The sequence below is a fragment of the Copadichromis virginalis genome, linkage group LG18 (genome assembly GCF_057382275.1).
Source record: "Copadichromis virginalis isolate Kocher_CV1m ecotype Utaka linkage group LG18, C_Virginalis_male_GT1.1, whole genome shotgun sequence".
Taxonomy (NCBI): domain Eukaryota; kingdom Metazoa; phylum Chordata; class Actinopteri; order Cichliformes; family Cichlidae; genus Copadichromis; species Copadichromis virginalis.
This window is the reverse complement of record NC_140635.1, coordinates 25,158,842-25,172,094: the sequence shown is the minus strand read 5'-3', so window position 1 is coordinate 25,172,094 and position 13,253 is coordinate 25,158,842. Positions and strand designations below refer to the sequence as shown.

Genomic DNA, 13,253 nt, shown 5'->3' with positions numbered 1-13,253 from the left:
GTTTAAATTTTTTTTAAAAGACACACAAAAAGTCTGGCATTATTTTATAGCATTCTATTTCATTTATTATATTCATAATGCAGCACACCGTCTGCCTTTACTCTCACTCTTGTTGTTTCTCTTGGCCTCTTTTTGCAGACTGAGCGTTTAGACTGGGGCCTCAAACCAGGTTGTAAGACATATTATAGTCCATCCACCCTGTCTAACAATCCTAATGATTAACCTAGTGAAGAGAGGCGAGCAGAGCCACAGCTTATTGTTTGGATGTGGTGTCAATGTCTGGCGTCAAGTATCACCCTGAGCAGCATAAACACAAGGCCGAGGACCACACCTGGATCCGAGCGGGTGAAAAGTGAAAAATCACAATGGGTAGTGTGCTCTTTCAGAGGACAACATGGAAGCTAATTGCTCTAAGTACCTGCGGTAAACCCTTTCAGCAAAGCATGTCTTGTGGTAGTGCCAAAAGACAAATTGCTGCAAGTGCAGACATTAGTCCAATGTGGAACTCTTGAAATGTTAAAAATCTTTACTGGCAACACCGGCGAATAGCAGAAGCATCACATAACACATAAACACAGACACTTTGCTGGAAAGAGTGGAGACTAAACACTACAACAAATCCTGTGATGAAAGAAAGATGATTGCAAAAAACAAAAAGGCCAAAAATTTATCTGCAGTACAAAGATAAAGTATCACTATCCTTGATAAATTAGTTAACAACTGTGAAAAAAAAGAAGGAAAAAAAACTGCTAATGACTGCAAATGTGAGATGTGTTCAAGTCTTTGGCAGCAGCTCACAGTCTGGCTGCCTTAATTGTGCTTCCTCCTAACTAAGTGTAAAGTTGCATAACGGTCGGTGTGATTTCATTTGGTGGACATGCTGAGAATGAAAACAGCATCAATAGTGCAGGGACATCACTCCTTTACTTGTAAAACTGTGGAGCTGCCTGATGAGGACACAGTTTTTAAATAGTCTGCTGTAGCTTTCTAACCCTGGATCAGTATTTGCAAAGATAGATTAGCTTCTCTGATCAAAAAGTTCATCCCTACACACATACACAAAAAAAAAAAGTTAATGCCCCAAACTAAATATAACAGCTGGAAACAAGCATGGATACGTACAGAAGCAACTAACAACAAATCACATCCTTTCCTCCCAACAGGTTCTCCAAAAATAGCACTGCAAAGAATTTATAAACTTATGGTTCAACACCCTCACACCACAAAATTCCTCCAGTCTGTTAACAGTTTAAAAAGAAGTCCACTTTAGACTGCAGGAATAAGATATTTAAAAAGATTTTCATTTAAAATTTAAATTAATCCTGAATTTTGAGCGATCACTGGCAGCGTAGCTTTATTCCCCCCGGAAACCAAATCAGGGCAGCTTAACGTTTACTTTTCCTTCTTCAGGCTATAGCTGATGTGTCCCAAAGATACTTCTTGGCAGAATAAAAAGTAAAAATAAAACTCCCACCCACCAGCGCTACTCCGTGGTCTCAATTTGGAATCCTTTGTGGAGTTCTATTCAAGATCCACACGTATCATCTCTCCACATGAATACCACTAAAAGGGAAACCCCACTGCCATCACAGTCCGTGGAGAAAACAGAAACCAGGTGTAACACTCACACAGGGAGCGCTCTATTGATAGCCGTGGCTGTGTGTGTACATGAGTACACGTTTAATTGACGGTGGAGAACTTGCCAGAGCACAAAGGTAACATTCCCTTTACCTTCTGCTTGTAAGTATTGGAAAATGTGACAGAGCATGCCAGTGAAGACAGATTAATGTTATCTCTTAGGTTCCCATGGTACTGTGTACTTGTTCGATATCTGAAGTGCTGGAGTGTGTTAAGGTCAGTTAACAAGTGCAAACACTGTGTGCGGACATGCTAACGTTGGAGTGTTAGAAGACATCAAATTTTCTGGTCCCAAGATAGAGTTCATCCAGCAAATAAATGTAAATCACTTGAAAGGTTACGACAAACACAGAAGTCTGCGGAGGTTGGACTGACTGCCTGAGAATACTTAAAAAAATTAATTAATTAAAAAAAATCTATCCTATACTTATGAATGTTATACCGTGAGAGCATTACCAGTATTACCATGTTGTGCTTCGCTGGCTGTGAAGGCAGTAAAGCAAGTATTCTTTAATTTCAGGGTATAGGTACTAGACTTTTCCAGCTGTCAGGGGGCAAAAAGTGGGGTACATCCTGGACAGGTTGCCAGTCCATTTCAGGGCAAAAACCTAGGGATAGCAACCATTCAGTCACATTTACACCTACAGACAATTTAGAATCACCAGGTAAATAACCAAGTCTGTGGACTGTTAGCTAGAGTGCTGGGAGAGAACCCATGTAGGTAGAGTCAAATTTTGGATTTGATTGGCAATTCCATAACTACAGCTTGGTGAGTGCAGTTTTGACACACTCTCCACCTCCGGCAATGGCTCAGAAGGTAGAGTTGGCCATCTGTCAGTCGGAAGGTTGTTGGTTTCCTTCACTCCAGTCTGCATGTCAAAGTATCCTTGGGCATTATGTTAAAGTTGTCCTGATGCATCCATCAGAGAGACAGGTCGGCATAGAAAAAAAAAAAACTGCCTGTGATTGGGTGAAAGAGGCTTGTAGTAAAAGACTTTCGAGTGCTTCGAATAGAAAAGCACTTTATACGTGCCAGTCTATTTATAGGGGCTTGGTCTCAAATTAACTGTCCATCTACATCTGCAAGTTAGAAGACTTGCTTCCAAAAAGACTTTAATCACTCAAAGTGATTAAAGTGACCAGTTACATATTTTTTCACCTTCAAGAGAAAGAAGACTGTTGTTGGAGATTAGCTTTAACTAAACAAAGGTTGATATGAGACCAATTAGCATCAGAGCTAAAAGCATGACCTGGGAGCCCCAAATAATTTCTGTCAGTTTCTTGTGTCTATTGTAAATGAACTTCTGCAACCCTTTTGGGAATTTGTAAACACTCTGTGCTTGCATTATTATTTGGAGACTATAATTATTAATAATTATCCATTTTTCAAAAATAATATGCAACAAACAAACATGCAAAGGAAAAATACATTATTTCCATATTATATATATTATGTCCAAAATACAAACTTTGCAACAAATGGCAAAAAGAAATTCTTTAAGTCACAGAGGAAATAATGAGCCTTATTTTTCTTAGATCTCAGATTTTCTCAACAACTCATACAAAACAAACCAAGTGGAAATTCAGTCTGAACTGTTAAAATAACTTCTTAGGAGACATTTTGAAATTGTTGGTTGGTATGTACTGACTGTAGCCAAGTACAAACAGTATGAGGAGCCAAGTGATAAAACCCCGATAAATAAAGAATGCCATTGCTTCTACTGAACAAAATAAAATATTGGCAAGCTAGAATATGATGTTGATTAATACTGAAAACACGCAAAGCTTGTTGGCTCATATCTGAGATACCAGGCACTACAGGCACAAAACTGCACTACATCAGGCATCAATCTCCCACACAACCTCTAAACGTAACAGTGGCAAACGAACACATGCTCAGTCTTACTTTAAATGAGCACTCCACCAATCTTTATGGCTTAAGCTTGGTGTCTAATTTAAAGAGGGGGGGAAACATGTGAAAATAGCTGTCCTGTGTGGCTTTGCCCCCCCCACACACACACACACACACACACACACACACACAAAAAAAAAAAAAAACAAAGAAATAGAAAATTACACCAAAACTTGTAGAGCTAGAAATGAAGATATTTAGAAGACAATGGTCTAATGAAGGACTGACATGCATCAGGGAAAACATGAGAGAAGCATGAACCACAAAAAAAAAAAAAAAAAGTCGGGATCTCGAAGCTTCTTTCTGTTTTTATGGGCAACTCCTTCTAAAACCCCAGAACATATAATTACTATAATCCACAATAAACATACAAACTAGTGGAGGGTGAACTGTGATGAATGGCTTTACCTTGCGTTTTAAAGCCGAATGGAGGTAAGTAGTTGTTGACTTTTGATAGCCGTTTGAAGTTTCGATCAAGAAACATTGGCGCCAATTTCGTAAACCTGTAAGAGAGATGAAACAAAAGTGGAGATGGTTCTCATTAGCCGAGATACAGAAGATAAAAACACCAATGCTGTAATATCCAGTATTCTTAGTATAACAGCTCCTGTTACAAACTTTCAACAATTACTTATTGTGTGCTGAATCTATCCCGGCAGGTTCTCGTAATCCTCACTACACTTGGGATAATAAAGTTTATGTTACCAAGGAGGTGATAACTGAATTTTTATGTCCCATCATCATTAAACCTAGCATCCCCACACCCTGTAAAAGCTTCCTAAAATGAGCAAAGCCTCCACACACCTTAGCACAACAGCTCAAATCTAAGCAGGTGATAGAAATTAAGAGGTTGCAGTGCATAACCCGTCAACATAACCTCTCCTCCAGGGCCTAAATCACATCTGACACATGAGGTTGTCTGAAACAACACTCATGTCACAATGTTTTTTTCCTCTAACGATCTGAAGCAAGACTGAATTAGAGTGGAGGATGTTGTTCTCAATGAAGAGACACGATAAAACTTCAGGGGTTGATAAAAAAGTTTTTTACCCACGACAGAATACACAGTTGAAATGGCTAGAACAAAATGTCAGTCCCATTAGAAAACAAATTAGGCCTGATAGTCAAAAACACCCCAGTGGCCAATGTTTTTAATGGCCCACGACCCGCTACTTCCGCCATCGCCTCTTCCTTATCCTGTGTGGCTATAGAAGTGTGCGTGTGTGTCTCTCTTTGATTAACTGCAGCTCCGATATCAAAAAGGAGTCATTTCCTCTTAGTAACGCCTGTGACCCTAGCGCTGGGTTATGAGCCACTTCTGCAAGTGTAGCTTCGGGATGGATGTGTGTTTTTATAACCCGCTGTCAAGCTCGAGGGATGCGAGGCAAGAGGGAAAAAGGAGCAAGGAGCCGTTCGTGTCGTTTCTCCTCTGATGTTTACATGGATGGAGCTCTATGGATGTGCTGTTCTTTAACAAGCTGCCTAACATTTTGTGTCTAACTTAAAAGCATCGTGACACCCCTACAGAAAAGACAAAGTTAAGGAGATTTATCAAACTGGTGTACATCTTTAGTTAATTTCTAAAGAAATACAGAGATTACATTACAGAGTGCTTATTGCACCCCTTCCCTAGAACTAGACCACCAGCAATATAAGTGTTGCATTTTGCTGATGCACCTGTCCAATAAACACACAGAGCTGTAAATTATTCCTCCTGCAGCCGACAAACAGCATTCAAACTATGGAAGCACGAAAAGACTCACAAGCTCGATTACACCTCTGTTTCTCAGCAGGACCCTTGAATACTTGTTCCCATAACATAACACTGCCACTGGTTGACAAGAAATATGTGAGACACAATGACCAAACATGGCTGACATTATTGGGAGACCTTCCGGTTAAGCTTCAGCCTCTTCCAAGCACGGTAATCATTCTTTGAAATCCTCATTATTCTCCAGCGAGCGACTAGAGGTAGTTATGTATGGCTCTCTCTCCACCTTGACTCACCTCGCCTGACAGGGGCATGCACACTCAGAGACTTGTGTCCAGGCAAAACAAATGGAGATTCATTAAACCTGGGCCTTCTGAGGCCACATGGGGCTATAAATAACACGGGACCATTACAAGTCAGTGAGCCCTGACCAACAGTCAGTCACTGACATCCTGACCAAGCAGAGACAGGGGGCTGCTTGTTGTTAAATAAGTAGTGAGGGCTCCCAAAAACAGCCAACAGGCAGGGATGCATTGTGCTCATTTCCTTTGCTGGGTCCATCTCTCACAGGCAATATTTTCATAACCGTGCCACTTCGAGTTCACTGCCAACACTTGATTTAGGGCTCTAATACAAACAGTTTTGGGGGAAAGGAGAGGGTGAGGGGAGGGGCGTAAAATAAATTGGAGACTGCAGGGCAAGGAGCTTCAGAAGAAGACAAACATGGAGGAAGCAGATGATTATTAGATGGAGAGCCATAGGACCTCACTGCTAGAGGTTAAGTAGGTTTTCTTTAACTGTCGAACTGTCGTCCACACCAATTCACACAAACTGTTAACGAGAATATTTTAATGGTAAATGTACAAAGCAGGCAGAAATAAAGAACGCTAACAGATAAGATGTTAAACAGCCGACTTCCCTTCCACACAGGAGACAAATCACGACCAAACACACACACAGCACAACTGTGTACATTTGGCTGTACACTTACACTTATTTATACAAATGAGCATACAGACAAACTTATACTAAGTGCAGCATTAATTGTGCTTATTGACCTGTGAGAGACTGGGTTGAAGGTGGTAGTAATCAGTGGGCTCCCAGGGGTTTTCTGTGTTGAACAGAACTTTGATCCGACACGTGCGGCTGATGAGAGGAAGTCATTACCAGGGAGGACATTGCTAAATCATAGCCTCTCATATAGGTAGAGGGCAGTGGCACAAAGTGCTTTGTCCATCTTATTTAAAAAAAAAAGTTGCACTTTATAGTCCACAGGGCAGCTGATAGTGTTATTTAGAGCATTTGGAGCCACTGTAGGTCATATACCTTTAATAGACTCAATTAAATACTACTACTTTTAATTTAAAATTTAAAACTTGGTGCTTCAGGCGATACATAAAGGAGGTTCAATATATTCCTTTGCCCAATAGCTAGGTCAAGTAGTTACTTTAGTGTCACAGCCTATTATTTAGCAACATGAAAACTACCCTTGCGCAAGAACGCTAAAAGGACAATGTCCAATAGACTGAGCTGAAACGGACGACAAAGTGGAGACAGTGAAAAATCAAAAGAACCAATGACATCAGGAGGACTGTTGGGGATTGTATAGACTGTGTAGGCTGGGTATTAGAGACCCCTTGATGAGTCAAGGCAGGAAGCTGGTTGGTGGCGTTCGCAGAACGCCTCTATGGCTCTTTAACACGATAGGGAAGTGATGTGAGACCTTCTACTCAGGCGACAAAAGTTCTTTTGTGTAATGGGGGATCACAAGGACACAGTTGAGGTTTTGTGGTGGGGAGAAGATGATAGAAACATGATTGAAACTGGGGGAGACTGGATAGGAATGTAGGGGCTTCTCTGTTACTGACTCAAAACCCTTAAGGCCTAGTTGGTTTGAGGAGTGACATCATGCAAGTTTGCATGCTTGAGTAAAAGCTTTTCTCTTGCTGACATCCAGTTAACATTATCTATGCGTAAAGATCTTGATTTTGCATTAAAAGTTAGTTCTTCACATGCAAAAAAAAAGTCCAAAAGAAATGTCTCACTTAGGATAGATGGTGGCCATCTTAGCTGCTGCATATCCTGGCTTGCACACTCCTTCGCTGAGGTTGCCATACTTGTATTCTAACTCCTGCGATCTGTACATTAAAAAGAAGAAAGCGAGAGCTTAATTAGACACATCGTGATAACTGATTGCCAATTAAAATGACAAATTCAAAGCTTCAAAAACTTTGTTTGACAAACAATCTGCAGGAGAGATGGGGCTGTGGAATTAGCTGGGAACTCGGCATCAAGTCAGCATATCACCTGTGTGTGTGGCAAGACGAAGCAGAGAAGCCTTGTTTAAATAATCATGCTGGCAGTGGTAAAGCTTGAACCTCCCGATTACTACCAGGATCATTAATAATGTGATGTATGCCATGATTCTACTTCAAATAAACAACGGGAAAAGAGAGGGGGGCCCGTGTCTTTGCACTATGTGAGGTCCAAAAATCAAAGTTGGCTGGAGAAACTGTTTGACTGGGGCCTTCTTGCACATAATCTGAAGCTCATCTATGCTAACAGACTTTATTTCAATCCTCTTCAATCACTTGCAGTAGAGTGGAATTAAAATCTCTGGGGTATTTCCATCAGTTTGCCTACCCCGCATTAAGATATGACCCGAGTCACAAAACTAATTCTGAGCTACAAGATGAATTGCAATAAAATAAAGAAAGCGGCTGCATTACATGAAGTGATCCCGTGTGAATTCCACTTTAAAGCATGTGCTGACATTATGGTTGCAGTGGATGTGGACTGTGATGGCAGCATCTCATTCATTCCTGTGCGGTAACGTAGGGCCAGAGAAAAGGACCTTGCCATGGTGGTTTAGAGCCAATGTGTCAAACCAATTCAGGGAATTATACACACATCAACAAACACAGTGACACAATGACAGCTGCATAATGATCTATTGTAACATGTTCTTACTCTGACAAACCACAGCCAGTCTAAACACAAAACACTAACTGACCTACATCTCAAGTCACACTTGTTTCAAAAGTTATTACTCAGACCACCTATCGTATCTGTGCTCGTGTCACCATCTGTGTTTCCTACACTGTGTGTTTATTTAAAAAGAGGAGGGGGGAGGGGGAAAGAAATAAGGCTAGATTAATTAGCCAAACGTTTACATTTTCATGTTTCGTGTTTTCCCATTGATCAAGCCTGACTGCAGTATTCTGTGATAACAGATGTAAAACACGGCTGAATTAATGGAGTCAAAGTCTAAAAGGGAATTCGGTTTTGGGAATCCATCATGTGTAATGTGGCAAACGATGATTGAGAATAGCTAAATGTGTTATAATAGATGACATAAGTGTTTACTAGAAAGAGATGTACTCACAATTTTGTGTCCAGCTGTAGCAGAAAGCCCTGCTTATCATACACTGGGGACAGAGATGGAAAAAGAAATGGAAATTATCCATCACCACAAGAGCCCACAAACCACTTTGATTTAAGAAAAAAACAAAAAAAACAAAACAAAACAGAACAACAACAAAGGTATGGCATCTTAATGCAGTCATCCAGCTATTCAACTAACAGCTCAGCAGCTGTAGTTGTAAACAACCTGTGTGGCTTTCACGGGGGAAACAATATGGCAGATGTAAACATAAGCATTAGGATCAAGGACTTGTGACAAACAAGCAAGGTTAGGGAGAAGCCAGCCAAAACAATCTGTTGAGTTTAAAATAAAAGTTAGAAAAACAAGTCAGAGATCACCTATGGACAACCAAAGGGACAGCCAGTAGGTGCCTAGTGAAGCGTTGAGGTAGAAAAGAGAGAGAGAGCACAGAAAACCAGGAGGAACATATTTAAGGTGAAATGGGAGCTTTGTTTCCATTGCAGGCCGACTCTTTGCAATAAAGCTGATTGGGTCTGCAAAATACTTGCTATGATCATTTCTGGCCAAAAACATAAATAAATAAAAATCTGTAACTACATTAGCATGGAGGAAATTAGGAATAGTGCAGCATTACACCTGCAGTTGTGGATCTTGTCAAAGAGAAGCTGGAGAATAAAAGAAAATAAAGATAAAGAAAAAGGGTAATGGGAATGTCTGACAGTTTGAAAGGGAAGGATCCAAGCACTGCCCAGGAGGAAGGGAACTTAGCCTTAGCAGCCAAGATGGGTGACACATCTGTAGAATAGCAGCCAGAGGGCAGAGTCAAAGCAACTTAGTGGTTTATCTTAACCTGCAGTAAGTAAATCTTACGTCTTCTAACCCTTTACACCAAAATTCCTTTACACCACCAAAATTCATGCAGACCGTTTCACTGCTGTTTGTTACCAAACTGAGACAACAGAGGGCAGTGTTGTATTGTCCTTCATAAGAGAATGATGGCTGAGCACATGTTCATTTCCCCTGCAGTTGTTATGAGTGTTTCATCAATTTAGCAAAGATACTTCTAAAATCAAAGTACTTTTTTTGTCAGGAATAGATCAGACTGGAAAAAGCAAACAAAGCTCTCTGACTTCTTTGAAAATGCCACGTGTTTCCCAACCTAACAGGGCTGTTGGTTCCCAGGGTTTTCTTTAAAATGGTGTCTGGGACAACAATGATGGGTAAAAGTTTGGGCTGGGGGGGCTGCAGCTGTACCTGAGCCTACTATTTGTCCCACGTTGTTGTCCATTTCCAACTCTGAAACAGAAAAGGGTCAGTTAGCACCTTTTGAAGTCATTCTGTCATGGCAGCATTGGACTTGAAAATAAAGCCAAGTAGAAATGTCAGAAGTTACGGAGTAAGAAAGAGGAGGGGTTAGTGGCTTTAATCCCAGTGGGCTGAATTATGACTGTGAATTCCAATCTTTATTCAAAAGACAGAAAGCCCAGTGAAGTAGAAAATTAAAAGCAAGACTCCATTGTGGTTATATGACCGTTTGGACACTGGAACATTGAGAGTATGATGAATGAATAAGCACAAACGGTTTAAAACCGTTTTGAGACATAAAAAAGGGTTATGGAAAGCGATGTGAAGTTAGCAGATATTTATATTTAAACCCCTCAACAACTCAACCATTAAGAACAAAAAAAAAGAGAAATAGAAAAAAAATGCTTCATAACTGTAACCCAGTATATGTGGGCAGAGTCCCAGTGCCTCTACCTGTAATTCTTTTCACTTCAGCACCTTTAGTCTGGGCTCTAGTCTGGGCTAGAGTCGGCTCTTCTGCATCTTTGTCTGTAAACAAAAGGGGTTAAACTGAAATAAGATCATGAGGATAAAGCTGTGAAGGCAACTATTAACCAAACAACCAATATACAAGGTCCTAAATATATATTAATAAATGCTTTTACTTCAGCAGAAAAGACAACAGTGGCCACAAACAAGAACAGATGCGCACAAACAAGAGGCAGCGACAGAAATGAAAGGAAACGGAAATATAACCCGGTCCTTCAGTAGTGGCTTACACGGAATATAGATAAGAATATAAATAGGTTTTAAGGAAGTTTACTTTAAAGACGGGGCTTGCAATATTGATAAGCCTGCAGTGAAGATCACTTTGACTTTAATATACTTTCACATTTCTTCCTCTTACAGAAAAGTGATTTCAATCTGTTTGGCAGATCAGATAAAGTCTGAGGACCTTTAACAAGGTTTTCAACCAAACAGAAGTAAACTGCTGCGCAGAAATGTTTTCTTTTACGAAACAGGCTGTATGCAAAACCGAGCTGCTGCCTTTCACGACTGTTCAGACTCGCCAATTAGTGAATTTCAGGCTCTGTTCCGGCTGAAACTGTATAGGTGTATCACTATAGCGCTGAGACAAGAGAAGTTGATCTCTGAGGCTGAAAATCAAGCTGGGGATATTTAGAGCATGCTCTTTGAGCTGCTGTTGAGCTCAATGTTAATGAAGCACTGAGAGTGACAGAGAGAATCCCATTTTAAAATAAATATACTGGACTGCCTTTTGCCATCTGAACTGCCACGTTCACCTCTCTTCTCCATTCTGATGCTCAGTTTGAATTCTTCTTGACCACATCTACTACATGTGTAGTGATTAATTTTATATTGAACAGGTGAGTGCATGGGTTTACAGATTTGTGAGCAAAGTTTAAAGAAATTCTTATGAATGCCTCGGACAAACAGGGTTAAATTCAAGACAACATTTTCAATTCATCTAATGGAGTTTAGGCTTTAAGTAATCTGGATTAAAAGCTGTGGCATGTTGGCTACCGCAATTACAGAGAAACTGTTAGCAGCTCAGTTGGTGCTGTACACATTCTTTTCTCACCCTACAGACGTTAATTTCAAATGTGATTTAGCACCCTAAAGTAGTGTTTTTGTTACTAGCAAGGAACCCAATAATAAGTGACCCTGCTGTTGGTAAGCTTGAAAACAAAGTTGGCTGTAAGTAGATTATCCATAAAATTGAGATAAGTTTAGCATGAACACTCTTAGAGGGACAGTCTCTTTTGAATTCCTGTTAGAAAACAGGTGGACAACTGAGTGTAAAATGTCATGCTGACCCTCTGCAGTCTGCATACTGACTACGTTGGGGAATGGATGGGCGCTTACTCCCATCTATATAGTAACAGCTTCTTTGTTTTCTCAAGTGCATTTAAGACTACTCAGCCACTGCTATTGAGAAATAAATGTTAGGAAATGTCAGTGAACGTGTCCACCATCTCATTCATTACAGACTACATGACAGGTGGCGATGTGCGAGACTGGTTTGGTGGTGTGCAGTATAGGATTTCCACAGGGGACTGATGTCTCTGTTCAGACGGTCAGTACAATGCCTGCCGATGGTATCCACAGAAATGCACTGTGGAGTGGTTGGAACTTGGATGTGTTAGTGATAGCCGTGCTCTTCCTTCTGAAGTCTACAGACCTGTGTCTATCCCGGGACAGGATGGGTAAAAAAAAATACCTGAGCAAATGAACATTTTCTAGCACTCAGCTGTGGTGAGTGCAGTGTACTTTGCGGTAGTCTGTAAGGGGAGCGGCATCAGAGCTGATGGCTTAAGCAGACTACACAAAGTGATTAGCACAGCTGGCTCTGTGATTGGCTGCAAACTGGACACTTTGGAGGCTGTGGTGAAGAAGGGGTATTTGAATAACCCGTTATCCATCAGGGATAATCTGGGTACCCTCTGTGCCATTTTCTGGACAGGCAGCAATGTACCTCCTCTAAGAGACTAAATCAACCCCACTGCTGCAAGAACAGATACAAGAATTCAAACAGAGGACACAAACTTTTGGATTTCCACAGAGCGCCACAATTACAAGCATAACAAGGTGATAAAGCTATGGTTACTGGCTCTGCTGCAGACCTAACCTGCTCTGATGAAGGTGACGCTCAAGTAAACAGATCCACGTGTACAAAACTACCACCTAATGAACTATTTTGTGAACATAAGTATTACTTGCAAGCCATCATTAACCTTTGTGCAGTTATTGAGTATTACAAATTTATGGGAGCAGCTTTATTATTTTACTTTGTAATCGCTAGATGTGCTATCAAATGCCATTTTACTGTTTTATAACCTTTAATACAAATTCCCAAGATAGAACACGCAAGCCTTGCGCTTCTCTGACATATGCAAAACAAAGAGTTTAGAAATAGGCCTGCTGTTTGATATGGGGTTTTTTTTTAAAGTTCTTTACCTTGTCTGGAATTGGAACTGAAAAAAAATACAGCTAAAATGCTTGCAAATTATTATGTAACAGAACACATAGGTATAAATAGCAGTTAGACCTCACTATCTCTTGCCATTAGGGCTGTGACACTGACAGTCTTAACAGAAAACCTTTTCATTTCCTTCCTGGTTTCAGATAGACCTCAGCGCTTTTCCAGTCTTACTGATCACACAAAGCACACAACATATATTCATACAGTCCTTTTTAATATGTTTATTAAGCCTTTAATGTTTCTGTATTCTTCTAATATACGAATAACATTTCTAATATTTCTCAGATTGTATTTGTGTCCTGGTTTGTCAAATATGCTG

The 13,253-nt window shown here is 40.4% G+C and overlaps 1 protein-coding gene across 9 annotated transcripts in view; it reads right to left on the bottom strand.

The window, feature by feature from the left end:
* Positions 1-13,253, bottom strand: part of st3gal3b (ST3 beta-galactoside alpha-2,3-sialyltransferase 3b) — a 50,192-nt gene that overhangs the window by 20,646 nt on the left and 16,293 nt on the right. For 6 of the 9 annotated variants that reach the window (XM_085439889.1, XM_085439890.1, XM_085439887.1 and 3 more), the window contains 5 exons: positions 10,405-10,479; positions 9,901-9,942; positions 8,647-8,689; positions 7,307-7,399; positions 3,959-4,053 (listed from right to left, as the gene is read on the bottom strand). In XM_085439889.1, the coding sequence (XP_085296015.1) occupies positions 3,959-4,053; positions 7,307-7,399; positions 8,647-8,689; positions 9,901-9,942; positions 10,405-10,479 (348 nt within the window). The remainder of the gene's footprint in view (positions 1-3,958; positions 4,054-7,306; positions 7,400-8,646; positions 8,690-9,900; positions 9,943-10,404; positions 10,480-13,253) is intronic. The other 3 variants (XM_085439892.1, XM_085439893.1, XM_085439894.1) reach the window with 3 other exon arrangements.